Genomic DNA, 13,902 nt, shown 5'->3' with positions numbered 1-13,902 from the left:
GATGTGGCTTTTTCTTTGCCACTCTGCCCTGAAGCCCAGAATCCCACAGCAGCTTCTCTTCACTGTAGATGTTGACACTGGTTTTTTGTGTTAACTATTTAATGAAGATGCCAGTTGGGGACTAGAGACTGACATTTTTTCGGGAATCCCACGGGTCACGGGATTCCCGTGGGATGGGAGTCAGTATTAGTAACAATCACGTGATTGGGATGGTACAGGATTAAACATTAACGGGAGCAGACCAATAGTAACTAAAAAAAACTAGGATCGATGCCAAAAAATAAAATAAAATAGAAAGAAAAAAAATCCAGTACTGGCGCCGCCATTTTGTAGTTTGCCTTGAAGCCTACACTATAATGGGAGTCAAAAAAACTACACAACCCAAAAACCAACAGTGCTTCCACTCTGAGTTTTTCACCCATGCTCAAAAACAACAAGAATGGGAGGGGTGCAGGAGCGGGAGTCATTCTGAATGGGAGTGGGAGTAATTTCACCAGGAGTGGGACGGGACAGGATTTAGATTTCTACTCTGGCCCCGGATCGGGACAGGACACAATTTTTTTCTGTGGGAGTGGGACGGGACAGGAGTGAAAATCCACTCCCCTGTCAGTCTCTATTGGGGACCTGTGAGGTGTCTGTTTCTCAAACTAGAGACTCTAATGTACTTATCTTCTTGCTCAGTTGTGCAACTTGGCCTCCCACTTCTATTTCTACTCTGTTAGAGCCTGTTTGTGCTGTCCTCTGAAGAGAGTAGTACACACCGTTGTAGGAAATCTTCAATTTCTTAGCAATTTCTCTCATGGAATAGCCTTCATTTCTAAGAACAAGCATAGACTGTCGAGTTTTAGATGAAAGTTATCTTTTTCTGGCCATTTTGAGCGTTTAATTTACCCCACAAATGTGATGTTTCAGAAACTCAATCTGCTCAAAGGAAGGTCAGTTTTGTAGCTTCTTTAACGAGCTAAACTGTTTTCAGATGTGTGAACATGATTGCACAAGGGTTTTCTAATCATCAATTAGCCTTCTGAGCCAATGAGCAAACACATTGTACCATTAGAACACTGGAGTGATAGTTGATGGAAATGGGCCTCTATACACCTATGTAGATATTGCACCAAAAAGCAGACATTTGCAGCTAGAATAGTCATTTACCACATTAGCAATGTATAGAGTGTATTTCTTTAATGTTAAGACTAGTTTAAAGTTATCTTCATTGAAAAGTACAGTGCTTTTCCTTCAAAAATAAGGACATTTCAATGTGACCCCAAACTTTTGAACGGTAGCGTACATAAACACGTTGGAACCAGTTATATCTGAAGAAATAGTTTTATAATTTTTTTTTAAAATAAAGCATTTATAGAGCTTTATTTATATAAAAAATAATAAAGCCACTATAACCACATTTAATGAATTGTAATGCCAATTAAGGCCTTAATTTAAAAAATAATAATTTAAGGACTTTTAATGATTTTTAATGACCCGCAGAAACCCTGTATCATGTTGCAAGGGGGGAAAAAGTTTTAGCAGTTTAACATGCCAGTAGTTATGGAAGTCATTTTACTCAATTTCAAGGCTCAGTCTGAATTAAGGTTAATTCAGAAAAACAATTTTCTTTATTAAATTTCTTAAAGATAAAGCAGTTGTTCGGGTTCAGGTGTTCCCAGGTGGCCATTTTGAATATTTGTAATAGGCATTGCTTCTGGTCAGCCCTGAACAAGTTTTACACAAATATTACACATTAGTAAATGTACGAGGATGCAAGCAGAGAGTATAGGAACACAGTTTATTCCAATTGAACACATTTAAAGGAGAAGGCTATGTAAAAATCATCGTTTTTCATGTTTGAATGAGGTTCAGGCAACAATGGTTGAAATGAAACATACAAAAAGAGAAATATGGCTAAAATACTGTAAATTAATATCCATTTCCACCCATCGCTCAAGGGAACAGTTTTTTTTTTTTTTTTTTATCACCCACCCAAATCCTCCCAACCCAAACCTGACAAAAAATAAAAACAAAACATGCAAATCAGTTGACAATTTAAAAACAGCAGTTCATTATTCATCTTAAATATATAATAGTGTATTTTTTATTCTTGTTAATTAATCATATACTTAGTGTCTGCTTTAAAAAGTAGGCCGTGGAACTATACAGGCCCTCTGATTTTTCACAACATCGGCACTTGTTAAGAGTCTGGCTTTACAAAGAAAGGGGATTGGCACACTCATTGTACAGAATTTACATTTGGTATACTTAAGAAAAAAAAAAAGCATTACTTTCAATTTGTACACCACTACACAAACTTAACTGTTGGTTTAACAACAAAGAAAAAAAAAAGGAATTTAAAGTGGTCCACGTGTAAAGGTGTGTAAACCTTTAAAAAAAAAAACTGAACAAGAAGCAAAGATAGCTTTTATTAAAAATAATCACTGTGCATCCATTCCTCTGACCAGGATGGAGCTCAAGCTTAAGAAGTTGTGTACACACACACACACACACACACACACACACACACACACATATCCCAATAGTACCAACAATGCTTAAATGGACATCTACATAACAGACGTAAGCCCATTGCAGTGTTGTGGTCTCAAAGTGAGCAGCCCACCAATCAAAGGAGGGAAAAATAGTGAATGTAAACAACAGCAGAATCATCCACTTCTTTATCCCCTGACCAAAACAGGTCCTGTTCAGTACCTTTACTTGGTAAGCACTTTAATAATTACAATAATACTGAGGCTTCTGCTGGGAAAAAAAAAAAAAAGAAAGTTGCCTAATCTTTTAGGAAATATACAAACATGAAGCAGTGTTGGTTAAGGTACTAAAGCAGTAGTGATATCTTTTCTGATTGTTTGGCAACTTTTCTGGATTGGATTGTCAACAGAACCATTTCTAAAAAGTGTTTCAAAAGTGTTAAAGCAAATGAAGCAGCCATTTGTGCAAACGGGTTTAAAATAAGCAATCCAGCACATCTAATAGCTCTTATCACGGTGGTATAGTCACGTGGTCAAGCTTGAAAGCCTACGCTTTCATCTCGTCAGATTTGCATGAAAAACTGATCAAAATGAGGATAGGCCCCACAGAGCTTTAAGGTGGCAAGCTGCACTTTAGGAGAGCAGGATGCTTCTTGAAAGCAAGCGAGTTTGAAAACACCCAAAATCATTTTGTTATTCAACATAATGCAGCACATATTTTATTTAATTTTTATTCTTAATTTAAAAGCCTGCCAGGTCATTTTTTTATGTGAGAAATCGCCCACATTTGCATCATCCACAGAGTTAGCTTATGTATATAAAAAGACCTGGAGCCACACAACCAACTTTAAGCTGTGAAATCTAAAAAACAGAAAAAAGAAAGAAAAACTGCACAGAGGGTTTTCATTTTAAAGTTCCACACACCTGTCTAGAATTACCAGACAATACTTGGCCCAATTAATCAAAGTCTGTTTAAGTTATCTTGTTTTGATGTTAAATAGAAAGCAATAGTTACTAATCTTCAAGTTATTTAGTAAATGTGCTATATTAACCTTAATTTGGACACCAAAAGCCCTTTATTAGGTATTCTAATTTCCTTTGCCTGTAAGTTAATATAACAATTAAATTTCAATGTGAACATTTTCATTTTCTTTCCTAAGGATGTTAAGACTCTTAAATAAAAAAAGACTTTCTTCAAAACGTTAGTAAGCTGGGAAGTTAGCTGAAACATTTATGTTGAGTATTTTGCAACAGAAATTATGAAAAAAAAATCATTGTAACAAGCGCGCAAGTCAAATCTGACTGTTTGTAATAAGGGCTACAACTTAAAAAATTTTCTTGAATTTCTACCATTTACCGGTATATGATGATCCATTAGTTTTAGCCCTTCAAACAAGGACCCATCCAAAATCAAACTTGGAAACACTGCAGATGTAGAGGCAAATATAAACGTGGTAGAAAATAATAAGGTCCAGTAGACCATTGCAGAGTCCATCAAGATTACTGGATAGTACAATCCAACACCAAGGGCACCAAATGGACCTTGAGGAAACCTCCCATAAAGTCAAAATAAAACTCACATCTCAACTGTTGACAGAGTTCTTACAGGTTTATCACCCTCCCTCCTCTCTGAACCTACAGGCAACATCAGAAACAGGAGCATCAAACTTGATTCAGCTGCCTAAAACCTCCACCACACCTGGTCACCTTTAGCTTTGTCCTCTACAGTCATTTCAACTCAGCCAAATCTGCTAGGAGTAGCCCTTTTTGATGAAAAAGTTATGAAAACCCACCTGAATTACATCATGAGGACAAAAATAGCAATCATTCACCTTGAAGTATTTAGAAAGCTACCTGGTAAGACACACGATATGGGATTTGTACCAATAACCAAAGCATATACTTATAGATTTTCCCCAAAAAACTGCAAGAATCTTTAAACAGCAACTATTTAACCACAATTTTTTTTTTTGTGAAAGTTTTGATTTGCATAAAGCACAAACCTGACATGAAAAAAAAAAAACAAAAAAAGTTTTAATTCTTCCAATCAGCAATTACATTAAAAACCGATCCGCAAAAATTAAACATGGCGTATTATTAAAAAGATAGAACACTTGTCCTTAAAATAGTTTGGATAATTTACAGCAGTATAAAAAAATAAGGAAAAAAACTGAACTGAAATAATGTTTAAAATACTGAATCAACAGAACTCTGATCAATAAAAGAGACTCTGCTGATCACTGTGGATTTAATTTTTGCTGATGGTAAAAGAAAAAGCCTCATTAATGGACCAACAGAAGCTCAGAGTAGCAGCCAAAAAGCTCCACTTCACTGACAAAATACCTGTCTGAATCACCAATTGTTTAATGTGACTTTTTTTTTTTTTTTTTACATTTTTCAATGTAAAAAAAACATTTAAAAAAAAACACCTCCAGATAAGTAGAAGGACCGAGAAATGATTTAAGAGGAATAAGCTGCGACTTTTTCCTTTGCACTCCTATGAGTAGTCATCTCCCACACACAGACAACTAATAGCAGAAGTGATAGGCTCAAGAAGTTAACATTTCTAAATATATATATATATATATATAAAGTGAAGATACAATGTTTAGTTATCACTGTAAAACTGCGTGAGCAGAATCAAATCCTTATTTACATTCAATGGAGCTCATCTGCTCTGGTGGAGATCAGGGTGATTGAAGAGAAAAATACAAACTATTTAAGTTTTAAGTTCCACAGAACTAAGTACCTGACTGCACCTCAGCGTCACCTTGAAGGATTTTAGAATTCGTTATCCCTTGCAGATAAGCAGAGTCCAGTGATCTGCAGCCTTGTGTCATGAACTCATGCTGTAGTGTATAGCATGCATGAGAGAGCCCTTTGTCCACAAAGGCTAGTTCTACCCAGAGAAGGCCCTCCACCTACCTTTGACATAAAATAATATAGAAAAAAAAGTGAGGGCTGAGGACAAATAAATGTTCCATTTTAATGTGTTTCATTGGTGATGTTGCCAGCAGTTAGTAAAAACTACAAAATTGGAAAGAAAAAATTATTTCAAATGTCAACAAACCAAAAAAACTGCATGGAGAGAAGGAGCAACAGAGGATTGCGTTGGTCTGGTAAAGATTAAAGCAATGCTCGTCTCTTTGTGCAGCAGTGTGTTTTCATGCAGATGTGCGTCTCTGGAGGGGGAACTCCTGCACCAAGTGTTTCTTCAGAGGCTGGTGTCTCGGCCGAGGACCCTCGCTCTCACACCAAGTTGTATTCTTTGAGATTGAGCTGCAGGATGGTGTCTTTGACGGCTGCGAAGACGAAACGGATGTTCTCCGTGTCGGTGGCACATGTGAAATGGGAGTAGATTATCTTGTCACTGTCAGGATTCAAGTCTACAAACATCTTCAGGATGAACTCCCGACCTGCCTGAGCATCCCGCTGTGGACCTAGCAAAAACAAGAACCATCGCATAGTTATACTGTTCTGCAAACACTTTACAAACCAGAACTTTTAAAGGAGGACAGGCAGAAATGATGGACCATAGAGAGACTTAAGCAGAATAAAAATAGAATTTACAGGTAAAAACAAAAAATACTAATATTTAACTAAAATGAAAAAATCCAACGTAGGACAATGTTTGGCCATGTTCATCATTAACATTAACCTACAGTGTAATTTACTTAACAACCACATGGTGTCACTCAAAAATAAGAAAATACAAAAACAGTTTAAAGGTTTAAAACCATACAACATTTGTGCAATGATAATAAACGTTTATGTGAAATGATTCAATTACCGTCAAACTCTGGAAAATAATCAACCAGGTGAGAGTACATGATCTTCTCCTCCAACAGGTCCTTCTTGTTGAGGAACAGAATTACAGACGAGTTTTGGAACCAGGGATATGTGATGATGGTCCTGAACAGGGCTTTGCTCTCCTCCATACGGTTCTAACAGGGAGCACAGATGTGAAGAGAGAAACAGATGAGTTCAGAATAAAAAGAAAAACAACTAAACGCAATCACAGCAGTTTCTAATGTAAAGATAAGATGGTTGTGATACTGATTACCTACATCTTCTAAAGCTAATCCAGATATTTATTAAAAACTATATTTTTCCAGCAGCTTTATGGCACCAAATGATGTCGGCTTGTGTTAAAGATTAACTTTTTGCAGGAACCAGGTTAGTCCCACGTCATTATGAGGAGGTCATATGGAATATTATAACTATTGTGCTTCCCATTCTTGCTACCTCTGTAAATACATTCAGTTACTTACCCTGATGTCAGTACATGAAGAGGCCTCCATTATGATGGTCAATTTGTTGGTTGGGCCGAGCTAAACGTATAACTACACTGAATTGATTTGGTGCAAAGTTAATTGGACTCGTTTCAGGTGCTGTGAAAGCAGCTTATGGCAAAAATGTTTGTATTTTTTTTTATTTTTTTTTATCGTTCTGTACCTCTGTTAAAAATTCATCTACATTTTACCAGCCATCCGCTCTACCTTATATGCATTACATATCTGGATCTTTTTGGACACATCGCTTGTATGAATATTATAAAGACACCAGTTATATCAAACCTAAGTAGGGGTACAAGAAAAAGCTAACAATATTGGAAATGGTTTATTCCTTAATAAGTTGTCTATTAAATATTGAAATTAATATCTACCTGTGCACAATCATAAATGCAGGTTTCTTTGCAGATCAAAAGCTTTTCCTTAGATATTTATAAGCATTTTTAAATGTCTGATTAAACTAGAGACTCTGTCAAAAAACAATCCAATCCTAACAAATGTTTCACCTCATTGTCTGACTCGACCAGAACCTGGTCATACTCGCTGAGCGCCACCAGAAACATGATAGAGGTGACGTTCTCAAAGCAGTGGATCCATTTCCTCCTCTCTGACCTCTGACCTCCAACGTCCACCATCCTGACAGGAACAGGGCAGAAACAATCAAAATCAAAGCAATGCTTGGCAGCTAGAATTCATTATTACAGTAAATTCTTTGACAATTAAAAAGTAGATTTGGTTTACATTTAGAATCTCTTCTATAGCTATGCTCACATTTGAAATGAAGGAATCACATTTCCCCTTTAACAATTTGATATAATCATGCAGATTACTGTTAGCACACATTAAGTGCTTTATAAGAAAAGCAATGAAAGGATTCAGGGAAGGATTAGGGTCACATCAGGAAGGAGGGGTTGATTTATTTACTTAGAAATTTAAGAAAGAGAATTAAGCTTACTTTATACTAGCAATCATGTATTTGGGACAAAGCCTTGAGTTACCATCGCTGACTGATTGAAAAACATTCTCACATGAAATCTACAGATTCCAAAGCAAAAAAACAAGTTTTTATAGTCAAGACAAACAGAAAAAGTGCCAAAATCTGAGGTTTGAATTTCAATACATGGAGCAAAGCCTCCCTTGGTTGAAGCAAAGAAAAGGACATGTAAAATGCTAATAGAGAACCAGGCCCATGCAAGAAATTTCCCCTTTAGAAAAACTGATGGCAGCAAAAGCTGGAATAGTAACCACAAGTAACTTCAAATTTGCCAGTGCCCCATTGGAAAAATAGAAAAAGGAGTAACAAATTCACAGATTACCCATTTTATGAGATTTTTTTAATCATCATTAATTCTAATTTATTGCTTAGAGGATGCATCTGCATTTTTATGAATTGAAATATATCACTATGCCAATAAATACTAAAAATGTTCACCATAATGCCCCTCATATATGACCGCCTTTCGTGCCTCAACAGTCTATATAGTTCCATAGATGCTCGCATCTAAACCGAATTCAGAATGAAGAAAGCATTCCTGATGGAGTTGCTTGTCAACCAATAATAGCCATCTCAGTCAACGCAAAGCAGAGGTGGTTTGGACACATGTGGAGTCTGTTGAGGTGAAAACAACATGCATCAAACCTGTAGTGTAATTATCAGCAAGAATGCGACAATACATTATTATTCACTCAAATCTCGATGGAAGACTTTTCACCCACTAAAACTCAACTTGCTCTAATCCTTTTAAGCCCACGGCAAAAACTTGTTATTGAGAGTATTTAGTGATTCACTAACAGGCGGATGGTCAAGCACTGAAGAGCCTATCAGCTCGGCTGCAGAGAGGTTACTGGAAAGCTATTTAACGCAGCCATATAGCAAGTTATTTCTGGCCTTGTGGGAGGGGGTTGACATGATTGCTTCCAATTGATTCAGAGTTCTCTGTAATCCCTCTATTTCCCAGCGTCCATCTGTAACCAATTTTTCTTTTTTCTAAAGAAAGGAGGACGGGAAACTCTTCCCAAACAAAACCAACACAAATGCCTCTGCTGTATTTGAACGTTGAGTCATTCAGCTAAGAGACACTGCATGCACATACAGCATGCTGAAGAAATGTTTGCCTTTTTACAGATTTTCCATCTCCTTCTGCTACACCAAAAGGTTTTAGGTGAAACTCACTTTTCTATCACTAAACCATAAATCTGTTGAATAAAAAAAAGCAATTTCCCATTGAAAATTAACCAAAAAATGAACCCAAAGTAAAAAAAAAAAAAAAAAAAAAAAAAATAACCCTCTGTAAAATGCCAATAACCCCTGACCTTCATTTCTGGCAATTAGTCTGACTCCCAGAGGAAGTTTGGTGACTCTTTTTTGCCAGAAGAAAACTGGAGGGTTTGTGAATGTTTTAGAGATCAGCACAGCTGCTGTGCTTCCTGCAGAGCAGCTATTTGTTATAAGACTTAAATATAAGAATCTCAGCACAAATTTTTAGAAGGTGTCGTCATCATTATAAGAAAAAAAGAGAAAATGCAACTATATCCATGTGATCAACTGAAAGCTTTTCTGTGAAGCTTTGCGATCGCTGATGCACTGCAACTGCCTTGAAGAATTTCCAAAACCATAAAAATAAAAAGGGAGTACGATGGTCAAAAAGAACATAGGATGGAGGTTGTGTGAACATCCTCATTTAAAGCCTCTGTACCTGATTCTGCACAGTTTTGAACCATTAGAGAGGCAAATTGTGTAGTTTGGACTGTAAGCCCGGCCCCTAACCTGGTCCCATTGAGAAACTTTGCTCCCTCTCCATGTGCAGGTGATAAAGCACACATTAAAGTAATGAATAGACACCTGACTGGAAGGACTACAGCCAGTTTGGAGTCCAGATTCAGTCCAACGTGGACCACCAGTCTCTCCACCTTGGAACGGTCTGGTCTGTGATTTATACTAGCTTTGTTGATTATTTGGTCAATTTGTGGGGACTGTTGGCCTAGTGGTTAGAGCAGTGTGCCTGTGCTCTAAAAAGGTTTCAAGTACCTTGTTCGATCCCCATAGCCTCCACTCTGGGTCTCGAAGCAAGACCCTTAACCCCGTACTGCTCCCCAGGTACCGCACAATGGCAGCCCACTACTCCCCAAGGGGACGGGTTAAATGCGGTGAGTGAATTACTCCAATGTGAGATCAATACAGTTCAATTATTAATATTTTTGCATCTCTTCCTCTTTTTTGACTGTTTTAGGCTGTTTGGCAGTATATGCAGTGACAGCCAGCAGAGGTGTTGCAACCTTCCCTTTGTTGGCTGCCATGCTTCTGTTTCCAAACATACCATGTATGTGATTGAAGAAAACGCCCCTCATTGGGGAAACGCTCCTAGTGGCTGATTGGAAACAGGAAGCTATGGTGAATGCACACCATCGGCAGGGAAAACTGTCATGGCAAAGTAGGATGTCTAGACTAAAAACTGCCTGGACTCCCGCATAAGTACAATCAATGAGCAATTTCTTACCCACACAAAATACCATGATAAAAATTTCTGATTTTTATTTCTCCTGGTATAGATTAAGCTCAGCACCAGGCAACCAAAGTGGATAATGGACAGAATATTGAAACCTGAATGTTTTAATTCTACAGACTAAACCAAAGGAGCCACAATATTTCTGTAAAAGTGAAGCTGCTCATGGCTTAATTTAAATCTCAGTGGTTCTTCTGAAAAACATCCTGGTTAGTGGCAATGCTGCATCTTTACTTTTCTTCAACAAAAGTGTTTTCAAGTTACTCAGAAACTTAAAAAAAAGAGGTAGCTGTTAGAAGAAAGTAGCTTAATAGCACTAATTTAAAGTTTCACAGGCTAGGGGAAGCCCACAGCCAATCAGGCATAGGCCAGACCTAAGCTGTGTAAAAAACAAAATAAAAGTATAAATACTAAACTGATTTGAGTCACAGCCATGCCCTTCAGTATCAGGAGATCGATTTTAACTCCTTTCAAGACGAGGATAAAGCCATCATAGTTAAGTTTTGACTTGTATTAACAAAATATTTATTGTACGTAGTCCTACTAATTATTACCTAACAGAGCCAGTGTGCACAACATCTAAACCTTTTTCTTTTAGTGATCGTTTATGAATATTATTAATCAATTAACAACAATTTTAAACAAATTCTCCTTAAAATATAAAACTGATTACAAACTACATGAGGCGTATAATCAGACATAGGGGGTTCAATTCAAAAAGGACAAAATTAAATGTTACAACCTAATTTATTAGAGACTGAAGAAGAAATAAGGTGCAAACAGTGTTGCTCAAAGTGTTTTAAAGTTATTCTCTACCTGAAAATGATGCTTTGCAAGTCGAAAGGGTATTCTATGATCCCAGTGGTTGGGACTCGAACCCTAAGCACATCCTGTTGGGTTGGTAGATAGGACGCTTCAGAAATACGACCAAGATCACTTAAATAGCTAGAGACAGAAAGGGAGAAACACAAAAAGAGAAAAGAAATAGAAAGTAAAGCATCACAGCAGATAAAACACCTTCAGCAAGTGCAGATGTACCCACAGAGTATGAAAGGTTTCCGCTTCCCCTCAAATATTCTTAGAAATACAGGTTCATCCTTGATGGCTGCTCCAAAAGACCAAAAATAAATACTTAGCAGAGAAAATTCATTAACTTTACGAAGCTTTCTAGGGCCTCTAGGGCCCATTGTTGAGCTGTTTTAGCTGATCTTATGTAAATCTTTATAAGCAGTCTTTAAGAGCACACCATCAGGGTAATGTTACAGCCCAGAGCATGCCTCATGCTGCGCAGGGAACACGGAGACAGACGTAGACTTTCCCATTAGTTGAAAGGCTGATTTACAGTTTGCCAGCTTGGACATCATTATCTGTTGCAGCAGCAGCAGCACTTGGAACCAGTACCTGAAGAGAATATTCTCCAGGTCAAATGGGTACTCATGGATGCCAGTGGTGGGCACTCGAGCCCGCAGCACGTCTTGCTGGGTGGGCAAATACCCTGACGATCCTATTCGTTCTAAACTGCTAAGGTAACTGTGAGAAGGGAGGGAACATACTGTATGAAAGAGATGCACATGCAGACAAACTAATCCGTGTCGACATTCCAGGCTGATCCAGCTGACTATACCAACAACTGCTTTTATCAAAACGGACATATTGCATATTAACTTTCAATAATATTAGAATTCATAAATGAACCAGAAGAGTGGTTCTCAATCCTGGTCCTGCATGCTTTAGGCGTATCCTTGATGCCACACACCTGGTTTAAATGAATAAGGCACCTGCAGCACTTGGTAGCTGCTGTGGAGCCTTTGCAATCATTTGAATCAGGTGTGCTACCAGAGCGATATCCTTTAGGAGCAGGACAGAGATCCACTGAACTAAATTAACGGTTAAATCAAGCAGCTGCAGTTCTCCATCTGCCATAAATCCTTTCCCTCCTACTAGATCTTTCTTAAAATGCTCTAAAAGTCAAACAACAAAAACAAATATGTCCTTATGGACGTACTATTTGGTCGAGTCAGAGAGTTGGTACTCTCTCCTGCGATCGTAAGCCTCCTGAATCCCAGGGTCGGTCCAAAGCATTTTGATCGCACTGATGTATGGCTCTTCAAATGTCGACACCTTTTCCACGTCCACTTCACGCACCAGCTGGGCATTATTCTGGAAAAAAGGTCAAAAACAAAATGTAAATAAAAAGAGAGTTGTGTTTATCTCCAGTTATGGAGATGTGCAGTGATCTTTTAGCTGTTTTGCTTTAATAAGGATTTTCTTGGCTTCAAAGAGGTAAAGTAATGTAAACTATAATAAACCTCAAAAATTTAAAAAAAAGAATACTTTATTGTTAAGCAATCTGTTCATAGATCAATACGAGTACTTTTTAAAACATTTTTTTTATAAACTATTCATTCTCATCCATCTGAAATCAATCTTGCAGAATGCCAAAGTTGTATGGTAGCAGGATGCTTTGGGAAACAGTTTTGAAACTTGAAAAAAATTAATCCAAGTTGCAAATAATAAAATGTCCACTCCTTTTTCCTCCACTAGATTTTCAGATACTCATCTAAAATGGCGTAACCACTTTATAGTGCCCTATATAGTGATTAGGGGGGACATTCGGACGCAGCCATTGACTGATCTCAGCATTTAATAATCGTTTAGACTGAACCTCCAGTTAGGAAACTCCTTGGTGATTGTTATAGATAATACATGGAGTGTCAGTCTGTAGTAAAAAATAAAAATATATGGGGAAAAAAAATAAAGTAGCTACAACAAGACTACAGATCCTAAGTCCAATTTATGCAGTTGCACAAAACTGATCAGTCTTAAAATACTTCTGACCTTGTTCTCTTCATACTTCAAGGGAATCTTGAGGGTCTCCGTTGCACGGATCATTGCCTGCATGGAGGTGAAGATGTTCTGATAGACCAGCTTTGTGTAGCTCCTTTTATCTTCATCTGTGTAGCCTGTCCCATGGATTATCCTCATCTGTTTGATGAAAGTGCTCTTGCCACTTTCTCCTGTCCCTAAAAAAACAAGGCATGGACCATCAATCAACTGGAGAATAAAAACAGAACAGTGATTTGACTTTCAACATTTCAACATACATTCAGAGACCAAGAAACACAGCAATGTTATAGTACAGTGAAATGTTTGGTTACAACTACAAATATTTCTTAAGGATGTGGGTCCAGTTTTATTGCACACAACTGGGAGAGGAAATAAGCATCTATACGATGAGATCTGTTAAAATAATTCAGCTCATTAAGAGGTCCTATGTTGTTACCAATAGAGAACAAAGCTAATACTTCTTAGAAATTTTTACTTGTTCTTTACAGTAAAACAAGTATTTCTATGGAGACAAGATTATTCATAAATATAATTATCCATTTCCAAAATCTTTTTTTTTCTCCAAATCAAACTGATGCGTGTTGATAAATGGTCTGTTTTTGGAACAAGCTGACCTCTGTCTGTCCACCCACACCTCTGAGCTGCTGATGGATAAGACTGAAGAAATCTGCACCAGTGTGGCTCTGATCCAACATTCGTTGCAAATACAGGTTTAAATTCTGTCGTCACTGAGAACCCAGAGATTTACCACCTTTATTTTGCACACAAAGATTAAACAAATGC

The 13,902-nt window shown here is 37.4% G+C and overlaps 1 protein-coding gene across 2 annotated transcripts in view; it reads right to left on the bottom strand.

The window, feature by feature from the left end:
• Window positions 1-5,445: 5,445 nt before the first annotated feature.
• The window catches only part of LOC107099626 (guanine nucleotide-binding protein G(q) subunit alpha-like), a 28,100-nt gene continuing 19,643 nt past the window's right edge, over window positions 5,446-13,902 (bottom strand). Inside the window, exons 2-7 of one of the 2 annotated variants that reach the window (XM_015397833.1) lie at window positions 13,111-13,295; window positions 12,278-12,432; window positions 11,674-11,802; window positions 7,276-7,405; window positions 6,268-6,421; window positions 5,446-5,917 (exon numbers count right to left, since the gene is read on the bottom strand). In XM_015397833.1, coding sequence (XP_015253319.1) covers window positions 5,727-5,917; window positions 6,268-6,421; window positions 7,276-7,405; window positions 11,674-11,802; window positions 12,278-12,432; window positions 13,111-13,295 — 944 coding nt within the window. In that variant the 3' untranslated portion in view covers window positions 5,446-5,726. Of the gene's footprint in view, window positions 5,918-6,267; window positions 6,422-7,275; window positions 7,406-11,088; window positions 11,218-11,673; window positions 11,803-12,277; window positions 12,433-13,110; window positions 13,296-13,902 lie in introns of both variants that reach the window. The other variant, XM_015397832.1, reaches the window with a different exon arrangement.

The sequence above is a fragment of the Cyprinodon variegatus genome, unplaced genomic scaffold, assembly GCF_000732505.1.
Source record: "Cyprinodon variegatus isolate N-32 unplaced genomic scaffold, C_variegatus-1.0 Scaffold890, whole genome shotgun sequence".
Classification (NCBI taxonomy): domain Eukaryota; kingdom Metazoa; phylum Chordata; class Actinopteri; order Cyprinodontiformes; family Cyprinodontidae; genus Cyprinodon; species Cyprinodon variegatus.
Note: the sequence above shows the minus strand (reverse complement) of the source record. Positions and strands in the feature narration are given on the sequence as shown.